The sequence below is a fragment of the Thamnophis elegans genome, chromosome 15 (assembly GCF_009769535.1).
Source record: "Thamnophis elegans isolate rThaEle1 chromosome 15, rThaEle1.pri, whole genome shotgun sequence".
NCBI lineage: Eukaryota > Metazoa > Chordata > Lepidosauria > Squamata > Colubridae > Thamnophis > Thamnophis elegans.
Genome location: NC_045555.1, coordinates 17,140,798 through 17,156,421, shown reverse-complemented (window position 1 = coordinate 17,156,421; position 15,624 = coordinate 17,140,798). Strand labels below are relative to the sequence as shown.

The 15,624-nt window shown below is 42.4% G+C and overlaps 1 protein-coding gene across 2 annotated transcripts in view; it reads right to left on the bottom strand.

Moving 5' to 3' along the window:
- Positions 1 to 108: 108 nt before the first annotated feature.
- The window catches only part of CSGALNACT2 (chondroitin sulfate N-acetylgalactosaminyltransferase 2), a 70,518-nt gene continuing 55,002 nt past the window's right edge, over positions 109 to 15,624 (bottom strand). For both annotated transcript variants that reach the window (XM_032232110.1, XM_032232111.1), the window contains exons 4-8: positions 11,877 to 11,978; positions 10,686 to 10,864; positions 7,268 to 7,362; positions 4,596 to 4,677; positions 109 to 1,040 (exon numbers count right to left, since the gene is read on the bottom strand). In XM_032232110.1, the coding sequence (XP_032088001.1) occupies positions 748 to 1,040; positions 4,596 to 4,677; positions 7,268 to 7,362; positions 10,686 to 10,864; positions 11,877 to 11,978 (751 nt within the window). In that variant the 3' untranslated portion in view covers positions 109 to 747. The remainder of the gene's footprint in view (positions 1,041 to 4,595; positions 4,678 to 7,267; positions 7,363 to 10,685; positions 10,865 to 11,876; positions 11,979 to 15,624) is intronic.

Below are 15,624 nucleotides of genomic sequence, written 5' to 3'. Positions count from 1 at the left end.
TTCAGACTGGTTCGTCTGAACCGGTAGTAAAGATGCCAACTGTTCGCCCGAACCGGTAGCAAAAAAAAAATAAAATGCTACCAGTTCAGGTGAATCGGTTTTTCTGATGATCAGCTGTGCTGCGTGATTTAAATTAGCTAGAAAGCAGGATTTCTTGCTCTCTAGCTAATCTAAATCGCGTAGCAGAGCGGACTCCCCTCCCCTTGCTGTTTGCTTACCTTTGCAGCTCGGTAGCAGACTCCGCCCCCCCATGTCATTTTGACACTCTGCGCATGCACGCCCATGCTCACATTGCTACTGAACCAGTAACAAGGGTAAGTGGGTTTCACCCCTGCATTGAAGGGATATGTACCGTGTCCGTTCTTAGAAAAAGAAGAAGAAAAGGAACAATGCAGAATAACCGCAGAAAATGGAGAGGTGTGATCCACACCTTTGTGGAATGCAGGTTGGAGAACCCAAGCTATCAAAAGTGGAAAGTGGAACAGAGACGGTTTGCTTCTCTCCACTCCACCTCACGTGTACCGTCCATCTTGTCGAAGTGAAGGGTAAGATGCCCCTTTTGGGTGAACGCCTCCTCTGGTGAGGACCTTGGTGATACCTAGCCGCAGAAAGCGATCTTTCGACTCAGAGAGACAGAGAGAGAGAGGAGAGGCACTGCATGTTTGTAAGCTGAGTTAATTAAGGCTTCCGAACCAAACCTGGTTCATAGCAGCTATGGGGGTCTGAAGGTTGCCCCCAAGGATCGTTCTAGCCAATGGCTTCACTGTCAGTCTTGTAGGCTTGCTTACGCAGATGGGTTTCGATCTCCTCACGGAAAACAAGCATGCCAAGGTGCGAGTGAGAGGCCTCGTTCATGGCTTTCGACTGGATGCACATGCGGTATTGCTCGGGAGTCAATTCGTCGGCACAGTGCTTCTCGTGCCAAAGGTGAAAGAGTCCAGGCACCGGGGTTCTGACTACCATCAGGCTGCTGTGCAGATACTTCCGGTAGAGGTGAACGTCTTCTCCGCCCCACCCTTTGACTTCCAGATCGAAGCCTCCTGTGGGAAATCAGAGAGAGGGGATCAGGAAGGAACCTTTTGAAGATTCGTGGAAGACGGAGGCTGAATCAAAAGGGATGGGCATCAATCAGTTTATTAAAATAACTAGCTGATAATCCAGCGCTGTCCAGGTATTTATTGATTCCAAGCCTCCTTCCATGAACATCGCTGCAATTTCTAATGTTGGCTTTCCCCTCTTACCAGAGGGAGCCCCCTTGTGGAGTACTGTGAAGCCGATACCATGGCAACTCCACAGTGCTGTACAGTAGAAGCCATTTTAAGGCAGTTCAGTAGAAGCCATTTTAAGGCACAACAAGCTCTTAACAGAACACACACCACAAGGGGTGTTAGGGGTATCTTACCCCCACAGTATTTGTTTTCAGAAGTAAGTAATCTGTGTACCAAGTTTGGTTGAAATTGCTTGAGGCATTTCAGAGTTATGCTGGAACACAGGCAGGCAGGCAGACAGACAGGTAGATATATTCAGCAGAGTGGCGGAATCTCCAGTTAGATGGTACATACGTGAGGGGTCAAGGTTAAAGTCCTTGCCCTGCAGAAAGCAACACTGACCTGACCTCCCCCTAGAGTTCCTGAAGAATTCTGATCGTTCCCAAGGGAATGGAGTCGGCCTGGTGAAATTCTTGCAACATATTGTCAGTGACTTAACAATAAAGCTTCTGATTGAAACTGCTAGCAGCTTCAACAATACTATGAAGCCACCATAAAACTTCTAGCAAAACAATTATATTTCATTATTTCGTTCTATATCTTTAGTCATTGTTTCTCTTAATAGAGGGATTGACACATGACATCCCTGCCGCTCTCTGAGATTGGTTGTTTTCTTGGGGACATTTCATGACCCAAGCTGGGTAACATCATCAGTGTTAGAAGGGAGTGGGATGGTGATGGAGGAGGAGGAGGAGGAGGAGGAGGAGGAGGAGGAGGAGGAGGAGGACGACGACGACTGTGGAGTCCTTGGTGCTCTCTGAGCTTGGTTGTTTTTTGGGGACATTTCATGACCCAAGCTGGGTAACATCATCAGTGCTAGAAGGGAGTGGGATGGTGATGGAGGAGGAGGAGGAGGAGGAGGAGGAGGGGGAGGACGACGACTGTGAGGTCCTTGGTGCTCTCTGAGCTTGGTTGTTTTCTTGCAGATCTTTCATTATCAAACTAGGAAACCTCATCAGTGCTAGAGGGGAGTGCTAGAGGGGAGTGGGATGGTGATGGTGGAAGGGGAGGAGTAGAAGGAGGAGGAGGACAAGAAGGAAGATGAAAAGAAGGGGGAAGGAGGAAGAGGAGTGGAAGGACTGGGAGGTCCTTGGTGCTTTCTCAGCTTGGTTGTTTCCTTCCAGATAGCTAGCACTGATGATGTCACCTAGTTTGTTAATGAAATATCTCCAAGAAAACAACCAAGGTTCAGAGAGTAACAAGATCCCTTCAACTGTTTATAAAAAAAAATGGGGGGGGGGGAGGAAGTCAAAAATTGAGAACCCTCTTGTGAAGGTATAGAATGCAATAGCTATATTTCTACAGATTAAAATACTACATAATTTTTTTAATACGTTACATGCTAATTTAGATATATCGTGCTAATTTCTCCTAGAGAAGATCAACCCTAACTGCTCTTTAGAAGGCCAGATCCTGAAGAGGAAACTCAAATACTTTGGCCACCTAATGAGAAGGAAGGACTTACTGGAGAAGAGCCTAATGCTGGGAAAGATTGAAGGTAAAAGAAGAAAAGGGCGACAGAGAATGAGGTGGCTGGATGGAGTCACTGAAGCAGTAGGCCTGAGCTTAAATGGACTCTAGTGGATGGTAGTGGACGGGAAGGCCTGGAGGAACGTTGTCCATGGGGTCGCAATGGGTCGGACATGACTTCGCGACTAACAACAACAATGCTAATTTACAGTAGATACGCAAGAAAGGCAATTATTCCTGTTACTGAAATAAGATGTTTACATTTTGCTCTAGGATTTGTTTACTTTCCATTAATAAATAAATCCTGTACTCAAGAAGGCGGGAAAAATCTGTATTGTGCCATTCTGGAAGAGCAAACATGGACGAACCTCACAGTTTTCACTTAGGACATTTACCTAGCAAATGAAGTGGTTTCTAGTTTCACCTGCAATGTATTAGAATTTACATGGAGGCATAATCTCTTTTGCTGAAAAATTCTGTTGAGCCACATGATGGCACCAATGTACAAAATGAAAAAAAAAAACGTTTCGGTTGCTCATGCTAGTTTTCCGTTTTTTTTTAAAAAAAAGTTATGTGCACGGTAATAAATGTTTTACAAAAGTCCAAAATCAGAATATTGCATCCAGGAAATCCCGGCAAGAATTAATTAATTTACACTTGATAAATAACTAATTGAAAGCTCATGCTTGCTCACCCATCCTTTAGATTTAACCACCCACACTTTAGATCAGGGGTGTCAAACCTAATTTCATTGAAGGACACATCAGGGCTGTGGTTGACCTTAGGAGGTTGGACGTGTGTGGCCGGGTGGATGTGCCCAACTGGGTGGGCATGGCCAGCCTGACACCACTCTGCAAACAGCTGCCATGTTTCCTCTTCACATTGGGCAGACCAGACTGAAGCTACGCTGGCCCGATCTTTCCTCTTTGTATTGAGTAGACCAGGAGAGCCCCAAGGGCTGGATCTGATCACATCACGGGCTGGATCCAGCCCATGGGCCTTGAGTTTGACACCCTGCTTTAGATCAACAACACAAGAGTTGTGAGCCGTGTATTTCAGCAGAAAATCCATTAGCTACAATAAAACAGCTAATAACAGATAAATAAAAGGGAAAGCATTTGGGCCAGGTGGATAAAAATCGATTTTTTAAAAACATTTTTTTAAAAAATGAGATTTTTTAAAATTTAAATCGTATTTTTATTTAAATCAATTTTTTAATTTTTTTATCAAATTCATTTTAATAAAATGCATTTGAAGTTAAAAAAATCTATTTAAATCTATCTATTTAAGATACATTCATAATTTAGTTTATTCAGCATGAAATGGAGTTTTGTTTCGTAGCATGAAGTTGTATATTCTGCAATATTGGGACTGTTGGTGAGTCAACAGCAGGTCAAGAGGAGGAGCCGCTGCAGGACGAAGATGACAGTTGCTCTTTAAAAATTATGATTTAAAGATGAATAACTAGAAGATAAATAATAGAATTTATTGTAATATGTATGTCAAGATTAGAAATTGGAAGACTATGATTATGTATATTATGACTAACCAATTTCGTTGTATTTATTTTGTACAATGACAATAAGGACTATACTGTTTAATTTTATTATTACTGTAAGTACTGTGTACAAAACACATTGACCCAATACACTGTCCACAAAATATGTAAGGATGTTAAAAGAAAATTGCAAATAAAACATATAAACTGTATATGATTTAAATTGAGTTGATTTAAATCAAGCCTTTTCACTAGTGATTTAAGTCATGATTTAAATCGTGATTAGATTTAAATCAAATCCACCCTGATTCGGGCACCAACTCAACCAAAACCAGAAGCGAGGCATTTATACATCTTACCAATGGCCAAGAAATCTGTTCGATACTGACACATCATCCCAAAGCCAAAATCTCTCCAGAATCCGGAATCTTTTTTGTGGACCTATTACAGAGATAAGACGCCGAGTTTTAGCTTCAGGAAAGAGCAAAACAACAAGAAATGACCTGAAATGAAACCCACTTCAGCATTGCCTGATTGTAAGGAAAGAAGAAGAATGGACGTAGACATTAACCATCAAGGGAGGGGAGAGGTGTTTAGAAGTAGATTATTAAAGATATTAATAATAGATATTATTAAAGGAGAAATGGAATACCACTCAATGTGGGAGTTATGGTATAATTGGCTAGACAATAGGTACAGAGGTTAGAAAATTAATAATGAAAGAAGATTAACAAACTAGAAACAAATACAGGTGCAAAGTTATACAGAATAATATATATTGCAAGCAATATTATTATCGGACTGTACACAACTATATATCAAAATGTACAGAGTGATAAATACATAGAGTGTTATGTTATAAATATGGAAATAATGCATACAACTATGATGTACAATATTATGCATTTAAAAATAAACTAAACTATATCATTAAGAGAAAAATGGTCATGATTAAGGTGTATAACATCATGTATATTTAAAAAGTGATGTGATGCAACCACTATACTGCTGTTGCAAAATTGAAATTGTGATGTGGGCGACTGGTCTTTGTTTTCCCTTGAAGATGTTTCACTTCTCATCCAGGAAGCTTCTTCAGTTCAGAACGGAATTGCTGAAGAAGCTTCTTGGATGAGAAGTGAAACGTCTTCAAGGTAAAACAAAGGAAGTCCAGTTGACTCTTGACTAAACACAGGCTGACCTGGATGGCTGAGATTCTCCATAGACATTATTGCATCAAGTTCTGTTTGGGCTTCAGGAAGCGATCCTAAACATTCAACAGTGAACTCACTAAGGAAAGGTCCCATCACAGCTTCCAAGATTCTCTCTCTGACCTCTAATTCTGCTCCTTATTGAAATCTGTCTGTAGGTGAACTGTAGGCAGAGGTCAGGGATGGAGCTAAATGCACCATCAGTCTAGGCCCAATTCCAGATCTCTCCCCCCCTTGAATTCCACTGAGCTTTCTCCAATTTTGATTTCATGCTTACTATGAGTGGATCAGATCCTTGTGAATGGGTTTGAATAAATCTTCTATACTGCACCTCCAAAGGTTAAATCGTGGTAACTGGACCAAGGTTTATTAAAAGGGAGACGTGTTGTTACTTATCCAAGTCACTTCTTTAGTCGCAATGAAAATTTTTGGAGAGGCAGAGTGTCGTTGGAATGAACCGTCTCTTGCCATACAGACTGCAAGAGGTTTCTCCCCAAAATGAATTTACATTTCATTTATATCTATTAATCATCGAATCTATCTATCTATCTATCTATCTATCTATCTATCTATCTATCTATCTATCTATCATCTATCTATCTATCCATCCATCCATCCATCCATCCACCCACCCACCCTTTATCTTATCTAATTAGTTTGCCTGAACATCCATCCATCCTTTATCTTATATCATTAATTAATCCATCCATCCATCATTTATGTTATCTAATTAGTCTGTCTGTCTGTCTGTCTGTCTGTCCGTCCATCCATCCATCCATCCATCATTTATCTTATATCATCAGTCTATCTATCTATCTATCTATCTATCTATCTATCTATCTATCTATCTATCTATCTATCTATCTATCTATCTATCTATCTATCTATCTATCCATCCATCCATCCATCCACCCACCCACCCACCCACCCACCCACCATTTATCTTATCTAATTAGTTTGCCTGTACATCCATCCATCCTTTATCATATATCATTAATTAATCCATTCATCATTTATGTTATCTAATTAGTCTGTCTGTCTGTCCATCCATCCATCCATCATTTATCTTATATCATCAGTCTATCTATCATCTATCTATCTATCTATCTATCTATCTATCTATCTATCTATCTATCTATCTATCTATCTATCTATCTATCTATCTACCTACCTACCTACCTACCTACCTACCTACCTACCTACCTACCCACCCACCCACCCACCCATCCTTTATCTTATATCATTAATTAATCAATCAATCCATCTATCCATCCATCCATCATTTATTTTATCTAATTAGTCAGTCTGTCTGTCTGTCCATCCATCCATCCTTTATCTTATATCACCTACCTACCTACCTACCTACCTACCTACCTACCTACCTACCTACCTATCTATCAAACATCTATCTGTTTATCTTCTATCTATGTGTCTATCATCTATCTAATTTATTTATGTATTTATTACATATAAACCTTAACCCCTATAAAGTGACTAAAATAAATAAATACTAATAAAACTGATGTGAAACACCCACCCACCCACCCAAAAAAATAATCCAAGAAAACTAAAACAAATGGAAACTTGCTAAATATTAATCTGATAAGCTAAGAACAAGTTTGGTTCCTGTCATTTGAGGACAACAAGTCCTTTCACTCGTGTTGTCTGGGGAAAATTCAATGAAGCCCAGGAAAGGACAGATCCATTGCAACGAGGGAAACTTCATTTTTAAAGAAGTTCCAGGAAATGATACATTGCATGGTGTTGTTGTTACTATGGAGAGTAACGTTTTTTTAAAGCTTCTTTGGACCCCAGTCTCTTACCAATTGCTGTTCCACTGGAGGTGGCCCATCTTGATTAGCGTAGACAATGGCAGGATTATAAAGGCTGAAAACCACCGGATAAAAAACCTTCTTGCCTGTGAAAAAGGGGAAAGTTTCCATGTGAATGACTGACGAAGAAAAGGCAGCCACATGTCTTCCGTTTTTTTTTTAAATTAACCGTTGAACTACCCATATTTTTTCGACTATAAGATGCACCGGAGTATAAGACGCACCATGATTTTGAAGAGGTTTTTTTTTTTAAAAAAAAGTGTTTGCACTGTGCAGGCCTCCCAAACCCTCTGCATGCCTTTTTATTTTTGCAAAAAAAAAAAAAGGGGGGGGGGGAAATGCAGAGTTTTGGGAGGCTTGTAGAGTGCTCCTGGAAGCTCTGGGGGGGAGCAAAAACAAGCAAAAATGGCCCACTTTTTCCTCATTTTTGCCCTCCCCAGCCCCCAGGAACATTTTACAAGCCTCCCAAACCCTCTGCGCGTCCGTTTTTGCAAAGGGGGCAGGGTTTTGGTAGGCCAAAAATTCTGTATTCAGTGCATAAGACGCACCCAGATTTTCACCGTCTCTTTTTGGGGGGGGGGGGGAGGTGAATCTTATATTCTGAAAAATACGGTCTTTCCCAAACACGGCACAGAAGAATAAAAAAAAAAAGCTTAAGGGACGGGACAACCACAATGTCTGCTATTCCATTGATTGATTGCTCTCACTGTTAGGAAACTGTTCCTTAATTCCATTAGTTTTCATCTATTGTTCCTTGTCTGGCCTTCTGGCGCTTTGGCAAATAAGTTGACCCCCTCCTCTTTGTGGCAACCCCTCAAATATTGGAAAGCTGCTATCATGTCGCCCCTAGTCTTTTTCTTTATTAAGAGTAGGCATACATATCTAATTATACCATATACTGTATGTGTATGTTTCTCTGTGTATTTGTAGGCATGCAGACCAGTGGTGGGTTCCTCCCAGTCCAGTCCAAGCCGTACCGGTAGTAGCCAGGAGCAGCTGACAGCGTACTAGTAGTGTGCGGCACCTGCCCAAGGCCCAACAAGCAGCTGGGTGTCGCAGGGATGGTGGATTGCACATGCGTGAGCAGCCCGTGTGCACGGACAGGATGCTTAGCCCCAAGATCAGCATACCGGTAGCGATGGTAAGAGCAACCCACCACTGATGCAGACAACCACATAACAGAGACGACTGTCTGACCTGTTTTCATGGAAGCCCAGTCCCGAGTCAGCTGTGTAGCTCAGTTTGGCCACGGTTCCACAATATACAGTTTTAGGAACAACAAGGTAAATACAGAAATACTGCGTGCTGCATGAAATAGGGTGGAACTGTGAGAAAACTGAGACAGAAACATTAGAACCCCACTTTCCTTCCAAAAGGACACGTGTAACACCACAATTACCCTTTGCTATAAACACCTCCAGGTGTTCCATACACTTTTCTACAAACTGCTTACTCGCAGGCAGGCAGCCAGATTCCATTTGGCAGCTTGTGATATCCCAAAGAGGAACATAAAGGACAGGAAGGTAGAAAGAGAGGCAAGTTTCTTGTTGTAATTTATTCATATTCTCTCTCTCTCTCTCTCCTTCTCTCTCTTCCACCCTCTCTCTCCCTCTCTCTTTTTCGTGTGTGTGTGTGTGTGTTTTCGTAGATTTTCACGGGTGTAGGTATGCTGGTCTTGTTGTATTCGGGGTCTTTTCCTGTGTAAGATTGAGATTGTCTTGGCAACGTTTCGGCGAGGTCTCACTCGCCATCTTCAGGCTGGGTTTAAATGTGACGATACCTCCCGCCTGCCATACATCTGGAAACCAGCCCTAGTCAACAAACGAGCCCCACCCACCACCCGGGCCGTTACAACATGAAACAACAATGGACACACAGACAGCACCAATCAGCACCAATCTACCAATCATTCCACTTACTGAAACAAAGCCAGCACTCCACTCCCCCGCACCAAGATTTATAGAAAGATGGCAGCTCCAACCATGCTTTAAGGCCAAAACCCAGCCTGAAGATGGCGAGTGAGACCTCGCTAAAACGTTGCCAAGACATGGAGCTTAGTTATGTAGCATGAGGCTGTATATTCTGCAATATTTACATTTTTGGTAAACTCGTTCAATAAATCCAAGCTCTGCTAGCTAAATAGGAAACCTTCATTTTGTTTGCAAATAATAATATTAAAGATTCTAACTGCCAGCAAGAATGAGTCCTTACATTTAAAGAGCACCTGTCATTTCAGATCCATCATGGGGACGCCTGTTAAGAGGGCATTGACTCATCTGTGGCCTGCTACGTCCCTCATCTTGTTGTGTCACTGCCGCACACCAGCCATCCCATTAAAGTGAATGGGATTGTCGGTGAATCAACAGCGGGCAGAGGAGGAGCTGCTGCGGGACAGAGATGACAGTTGCTCTTTAAAAATTATGATTTAAATTGAGTTGATTTAAATCAAGCCTTTTTGCTAGTGATTTCAATTGTGATTTCAATTGTGATTTAACTCGACTTGATTTAAATCAAATCCACCTTGGACCTGACCAATGACTGGGGGATACAGGCATTACAGAATGGACTCTTTACCTGTTTACAAAGTGGCTGCTTGCAACCATCAAGCGTGCTCATGTCCTGACCTAGGCTTCCCCAGAAGCACGAAGCTGAGTCCTCGTCCTGATAAAACCGTTTTATTTAATTTACAGTGAATTCCTCTCCAACAAAGTCCCGGCCCACAGTCTTTCAAGATAGTTCACAATTACTGATCTTTATCAGGCTTGGAGAGTGGCCAGGCCGATATGTTTGAGATGCCGCAATACTTGGGAAGAATGCAGGAATGAACTAATGGTCTCCTGCAAACTCCCCTCCCCTTTCTCTCCTCTTTTATTTCCTCAGGGAGGGGCCATTCACCGTGTACCTGTGGCTTTACTCCCGAATCGACCCTTGTTCCTTAGCTATTCCCTTCATCTGGCAACTCTGCGCATGTGCACACTGGGAACAAGCTCCAGCTGTTATTCTGCCCCACTGATGTCCGAGTCCGAAGGCAGCTGATAACTGTCAGACGGCCCTGGCCCCATCTCTGCCTCTGACACAGAGCCCTCGTCAGAGCCTTCCCCAGACTCCAGGACTGCCCCATGTTCCTCCCCAATTTCCTCACTGTCTGAGTCTGCCACCAGCTCCACTGGCCACTGGTGGGCCACAACACCAAGTTGACAGAGGGCCAGTGTATCCACAGGAAACCTCGTCAATTAAGAGGGTGGTAAAAGTTATTGATCATCTCTCTATGATTATCACCCTAATTTTATTATGTGGGTAAGAAACCTTACCAGGGGCCAAGGAAATTGGACCCTATCACAAGGATCTCAACGGGGACCATGTTGTCCCAACTCTTTTCCGTTCTCTTCAGGATATAAAGGGAACCTACCTGGTTCTGTATTCAGGCGACAGCTGTTCAGAAACTCAGCCGTGAAATAAATATCCACATCGCAGAAGAACATCAAGACTTCCCCTTTCTCCCAAGCTCGGGCACCCACATCCAGTCCTTGGCCACGGTTGAATTCCTCATTCAGAGAAACCAGAGTGTAGTTATGGAAGTCAGCCTCTCTAACAAGAGAAAGAATCAAGAGTTTGGGACAGTCAAGTTCTCGGTTTCACGGCCCATCCGCTCAACACAATACCCTGAAGGCCAATGAATTCAGCCCAGCTCCATGTCTTACATTTCACTCTTACAGAGTTGCTATTGGAAAGAAAATCTGTGATGGGTTCCCTGCGAAGCAAAGTGGCTGACCAGATTCTCCTTGAAAGCTTCCAGTGATGGAGCAGCCACAATATCTGAAGTCATTAGATCAAGCTCAGTTCAAGAGATTTTTTTGATGGATGATTACTTGGTATAATTAATTTATTAATAAATTAATGAATAATAAATGAATAAATAATTGAGTCTCAGTGGCACAGTGGTTAGAGTGCAGTAATGCAGGCTACTTTTGCTGACTGCTGGCTGCCTGCAATTTGGCAGTTCAAATCTTGTCAGACTCAAGGTTGACTCAGCCTTCCATTCCACCGAGATGGGTAAAATGAGAACCCAGATTGTTGGGGGCAAGAGGCTGGCTCTGTAAAACCACTTAAAGAGGGCTGTAAAAATACTATGAAGCAGTATATAATTTTACAGTATCCTTCCCCTGGAGTGGGGAGGAAATGGAGATGAAATGGGGATTTTGCAGTATCCTTCCCCTGCCACACCCACCAACCCACGCCAACAGAACTGGTAGTAAAAAAATTTGAATCCCACCCCTGGTCCAAAGGCAGAACTGATCTCTCCGAACGAGGGGTTTTATTACGGGGGAGATTTTTGTGTGTGCCAATGAAGCAGTGCATCCGTCTTAGAAACTGGGGGCTGCTTTCTTTTGCATGGAAAAGGTGAGCAGGCCTCTTTCCAAGACCCACACAAACTCATTGTTTTCAAACTAAACGAAGGACGTGACTCTGCCCCTAAAATGAAACTAAAACGTATCACAAATCGTTTCAAGAGAATGTATCTGCAGGGGAGGGATTCAAACCACTTTCCACTTGTGGTTTCCTTCCGATCGTCACTTTTGCATGACTCCTTGAGACTCACCTCGCAACCGATTCTAAGATGCTTTTGACTTCGGAAAGCCCCTCCTGTCCAAAATATACCACGGTGAGATGAATCCGCTTGTCTTGATTAATGCAAACGTCCCTGGGAGCAAAAGAGAATATTAGTGAATCGGTAACTTCCAAGATCCAAGTATCTCCTCTACTGGCCAACAGGCATTTTCAGAGTCAGAATTCTCCAAATGGATTGATCAGCCGAAATCTCGGAAATATCTAATCTCACTGGGGCTGTTCACAAATCATCTGAGCTACCCATGTTGGTTTCATTACGAATACACTTTGATTAAAAAAACAGCTAGATTTCTTAAAAGGTTCGGCCTGGCCATAATTGACTGGCAATTGGACTCAGGGGTTGCCACAAAAAAAAGGGAGTCAAGCTGTTGTCCAAAGCACCTGAAGGCAGGACAAGAAGCAATGGGTGGAAACTAATCAAGGAAAGAAGCAACCTAGAACTAAGGAGAAATTTCCTGACAATCAGAACAGTTAATCAATGGAACAACTTGCCTTCAGAGGTTGTGAATGCTCCAACACTGGACGGTTTTAAGAAGATTGGATAACCATTGGTCTGAAATCCTTCAGGGTTTCCTTCCTAAGCAGGAGGTTGGACTAGAAGACCTCTAAGATCCCTTCCAACTCTGTTATTCGATTCTATTCATTTTCCAGAGAAAGTTCTTCCTGAGAATTATTGTCTAATTAATTAAGTACTATGATTCAATGATACAAAAACTGCATACCTTGGAATCTTCCAAGATCAGATGGATTTGGATTTTATTTATTTATTTACTTACTTATTTTACTTACCGTGTTTTTCACTCCATAAGACACACTTTTTTGTCTCCCAAGAGTGGGTGGGAAAGATCTGTGCATCTTATGGAGTGGATATTGCCGAAGCCCATCCGCTATTCCCCACCCTTCGGGCATTTTTGGCCTCCTAAAATGAGATGCATGAAGGCCGAAAACTGAATGCGCGAAGGCCAAAAATGGGGCGTGCAGATTCCGAAAATGGGCAACGCAGAGGCCAAAAACTGGGCATGGGGAGGCCAAAAATGGGATGCGCGGAAGTAAAAGACAGGGAGCATGGAGGCTGAAAACAAGGTGAGCGGAGTCCAAAAACAGGGTGTGTGGAGGCAGAAAATGGGATGCGTGGAGGCCAAAAATGGTGCATGTGTAGGCCAAAAACGGGAGTGTGTCTTGTGGTCAGGTGTGTCTTATTGTGTGAAAAATACAGTACTTATTTGTGGATGAACAGATGGATTGCAGCAGAGCAGAGATTAAAGTGCTGAGTAATTTAGAGGAAACGATATAGCAGAATCATGGGAGAAACAAAGATATGATTGCCATCTTCTTATCCTTATCTATTAAATGTGGGGTCAGAAGTTTTATCTTAAGATTAAGTCTGATGCAGCAAGTTCAGTTCCTGGATTTGTTTTTACCAGAAGTAGGCTGTGTATTTTGTTTTTTTCCCCATTTAAAGGGAACATGATGTATTCCATTTAAACAGAATTAGCATTAATTTAGAACAACAGAGTTGGAAGGGACCTTGGAGGTCTTCTAGTCCAACCCCCTGAAGCAGGAAACCCTACATGATTTTGGACAAATTGTTGCCCAATATCTTCTTAAAAACTTCCAGTGTTGGAACACTGGTTAATTGTTCTAACTCTTAGGAAATTTCTCCTTAGTTCTAAGTTGCTTCTCTCCTTGATTAATTTCCACCCATTGCTTCTTGTTCTACCCTCAGGTGCTTTGGAGAATAGTTTGACCCCCTCTTCTTTGTGGCAGCCCCTGAGATGTTGGAACATTGCTATCATGTCTTCCCTAGTCCTTCTTTTAATCAAACTAGACATACCCAGTTCCAGCAACCGTTCTTTATATATTTTAGCCTCCAGTCCCCTAATCCTCTTTACTGGTCTTCTCTGCACTCTTTCTAGAGTCTCCACATCTTTTTTACATCCTGTGGAACAAAACTAGATGCAGTATTCCAAGTATGGCCTTTCCAAGGCATTATAAAGTGGTATTAACACTTCACGTGATCTTGATTCTATCCCTCTGTTAATGCAGCCTAGAACTGTGCTTGCAAAAGACTGCCTGGTATTGTAAGAAACCCACAGGATTGTTCCATGGAGTATGAAGTGTGAAATATTAGTCAAAAATTCATTTTTGGATTTTATATTGTTATTCTGAAACTTCAAGTAGGTGATGCCAGTGTTGTGACCCACCGGTGGCCAGTGGAGCTGGCAGCAGAGTCAGGCAATGAGGAGGTTGGGGAGGAATATGGGCCAGTCTTGGGGGGCTGAGGAAAGCTCAGACAAGGGTTCTGTGTCGGAGGCAGAGAGGGAACTAGGTAGCAGTGAGGCAGAGGAACAGCTGGAGCCTGTTCCCAGTGTGCGCATGAGCAGAGCTGCCAGGAGACAAGAACAACTAAGAAAGCAGGGTCGACTTAGGAGTAAAGCCACACCTTGGAGGTGATTAGCCACTCCCATAGGAAACAAAAGAGGAGTGAAAGGGGAAGGGGGCTTTGCAGGAAACAATTTATTCATGCGATCGTTTCAAGAGTGGAAAGTTCTGTTTGTGATTATAAGAGGCTCTGTGCCAAGTTTTGTCTTGCCCTGCATTTGGAAACTAGTTATCTGGCAGCTCTCCGAATGAGATAAGGTTCGTGTTTATAAATATTCCTCAGAAAGACTGTTTGCTAAGCCTTTCTGACTGTTAATGAAAGAAATTCACAGTCGTGTAAATAAAAGGGCTTTTGCCGAGATCCTGCTTCTTGCTTTTTAAGGAAGCCTAGGTCAGAACAGCCAGTATGATGCAGAGGATAGTTTTAGCAACAGCCCAGTGGTGGATTAATTCAGGATTTTAGCATCTCAATAATATAACATGCAAGATTCTTTCTAATTGCTAATTCCCTCCAAATGTTAGTATGCCATAGTTTTGAAATAGAATCAGTTATACTTTTGAGGGTTTAAGCATTTGATTGTATTTACATTCTGCTCTTGTTTATTTTATGTAGCTATGTCATTTGTTGAAAGCATTTCCTTTGGTTTTCATCTGAATCTCATCGTTTCCCATGAAACTGAAACACGATCTAATCTATTATCGTAACAAATGACAGTATCCGGAGTCTATTGATGGGAGTAGATTAACAAAGGTCAATCCTCAACCAACTATTTTTGCATTCAGAATTACTAAATACAAAAACACAATTTGTGCTGCCTCTATCAATGCTGATTTCTTGCAGTCACCCTGTGTCCATGGCTGATTTAACGACCTTTTTTCTAGCAGTTAAATGAACGCCAGGGGTGCTAAGTGAATGCATTGCCCATGATTGGTACAGTAGAAAATTGTGATTTTCTGGCAAAAAAACTGTCAGAAACTGTGTTCATGCGACACTTTAAATGGCCATAATTGCGGGCTGGTTGCTAAGCACCCAAAATGCAATCACTTGACTACAGAGCCGCAAAGGAACCAGTCGTAAATTGAGGACTACCAGATTTCCCCCAAAATAAGACTGGGTCTTATATTAATTTTTGCTCCTAAAGACGCATTAGGGTAGTGTTGGTGAACATGAGTTGGTGAACATGAGGGAGCCAGGCGGCTGCTCTTCCGGATTCTGGCATGCACATGCGCACCAGCCACCTAGCCTTCCGGTTTCCAGCTCGCATGTCACCGGCTAGCTGGTCTTCATGCGTGTGGGAGCACCAGAAACCGGAAGAGCAGCAGCCCAGTTGCATGCG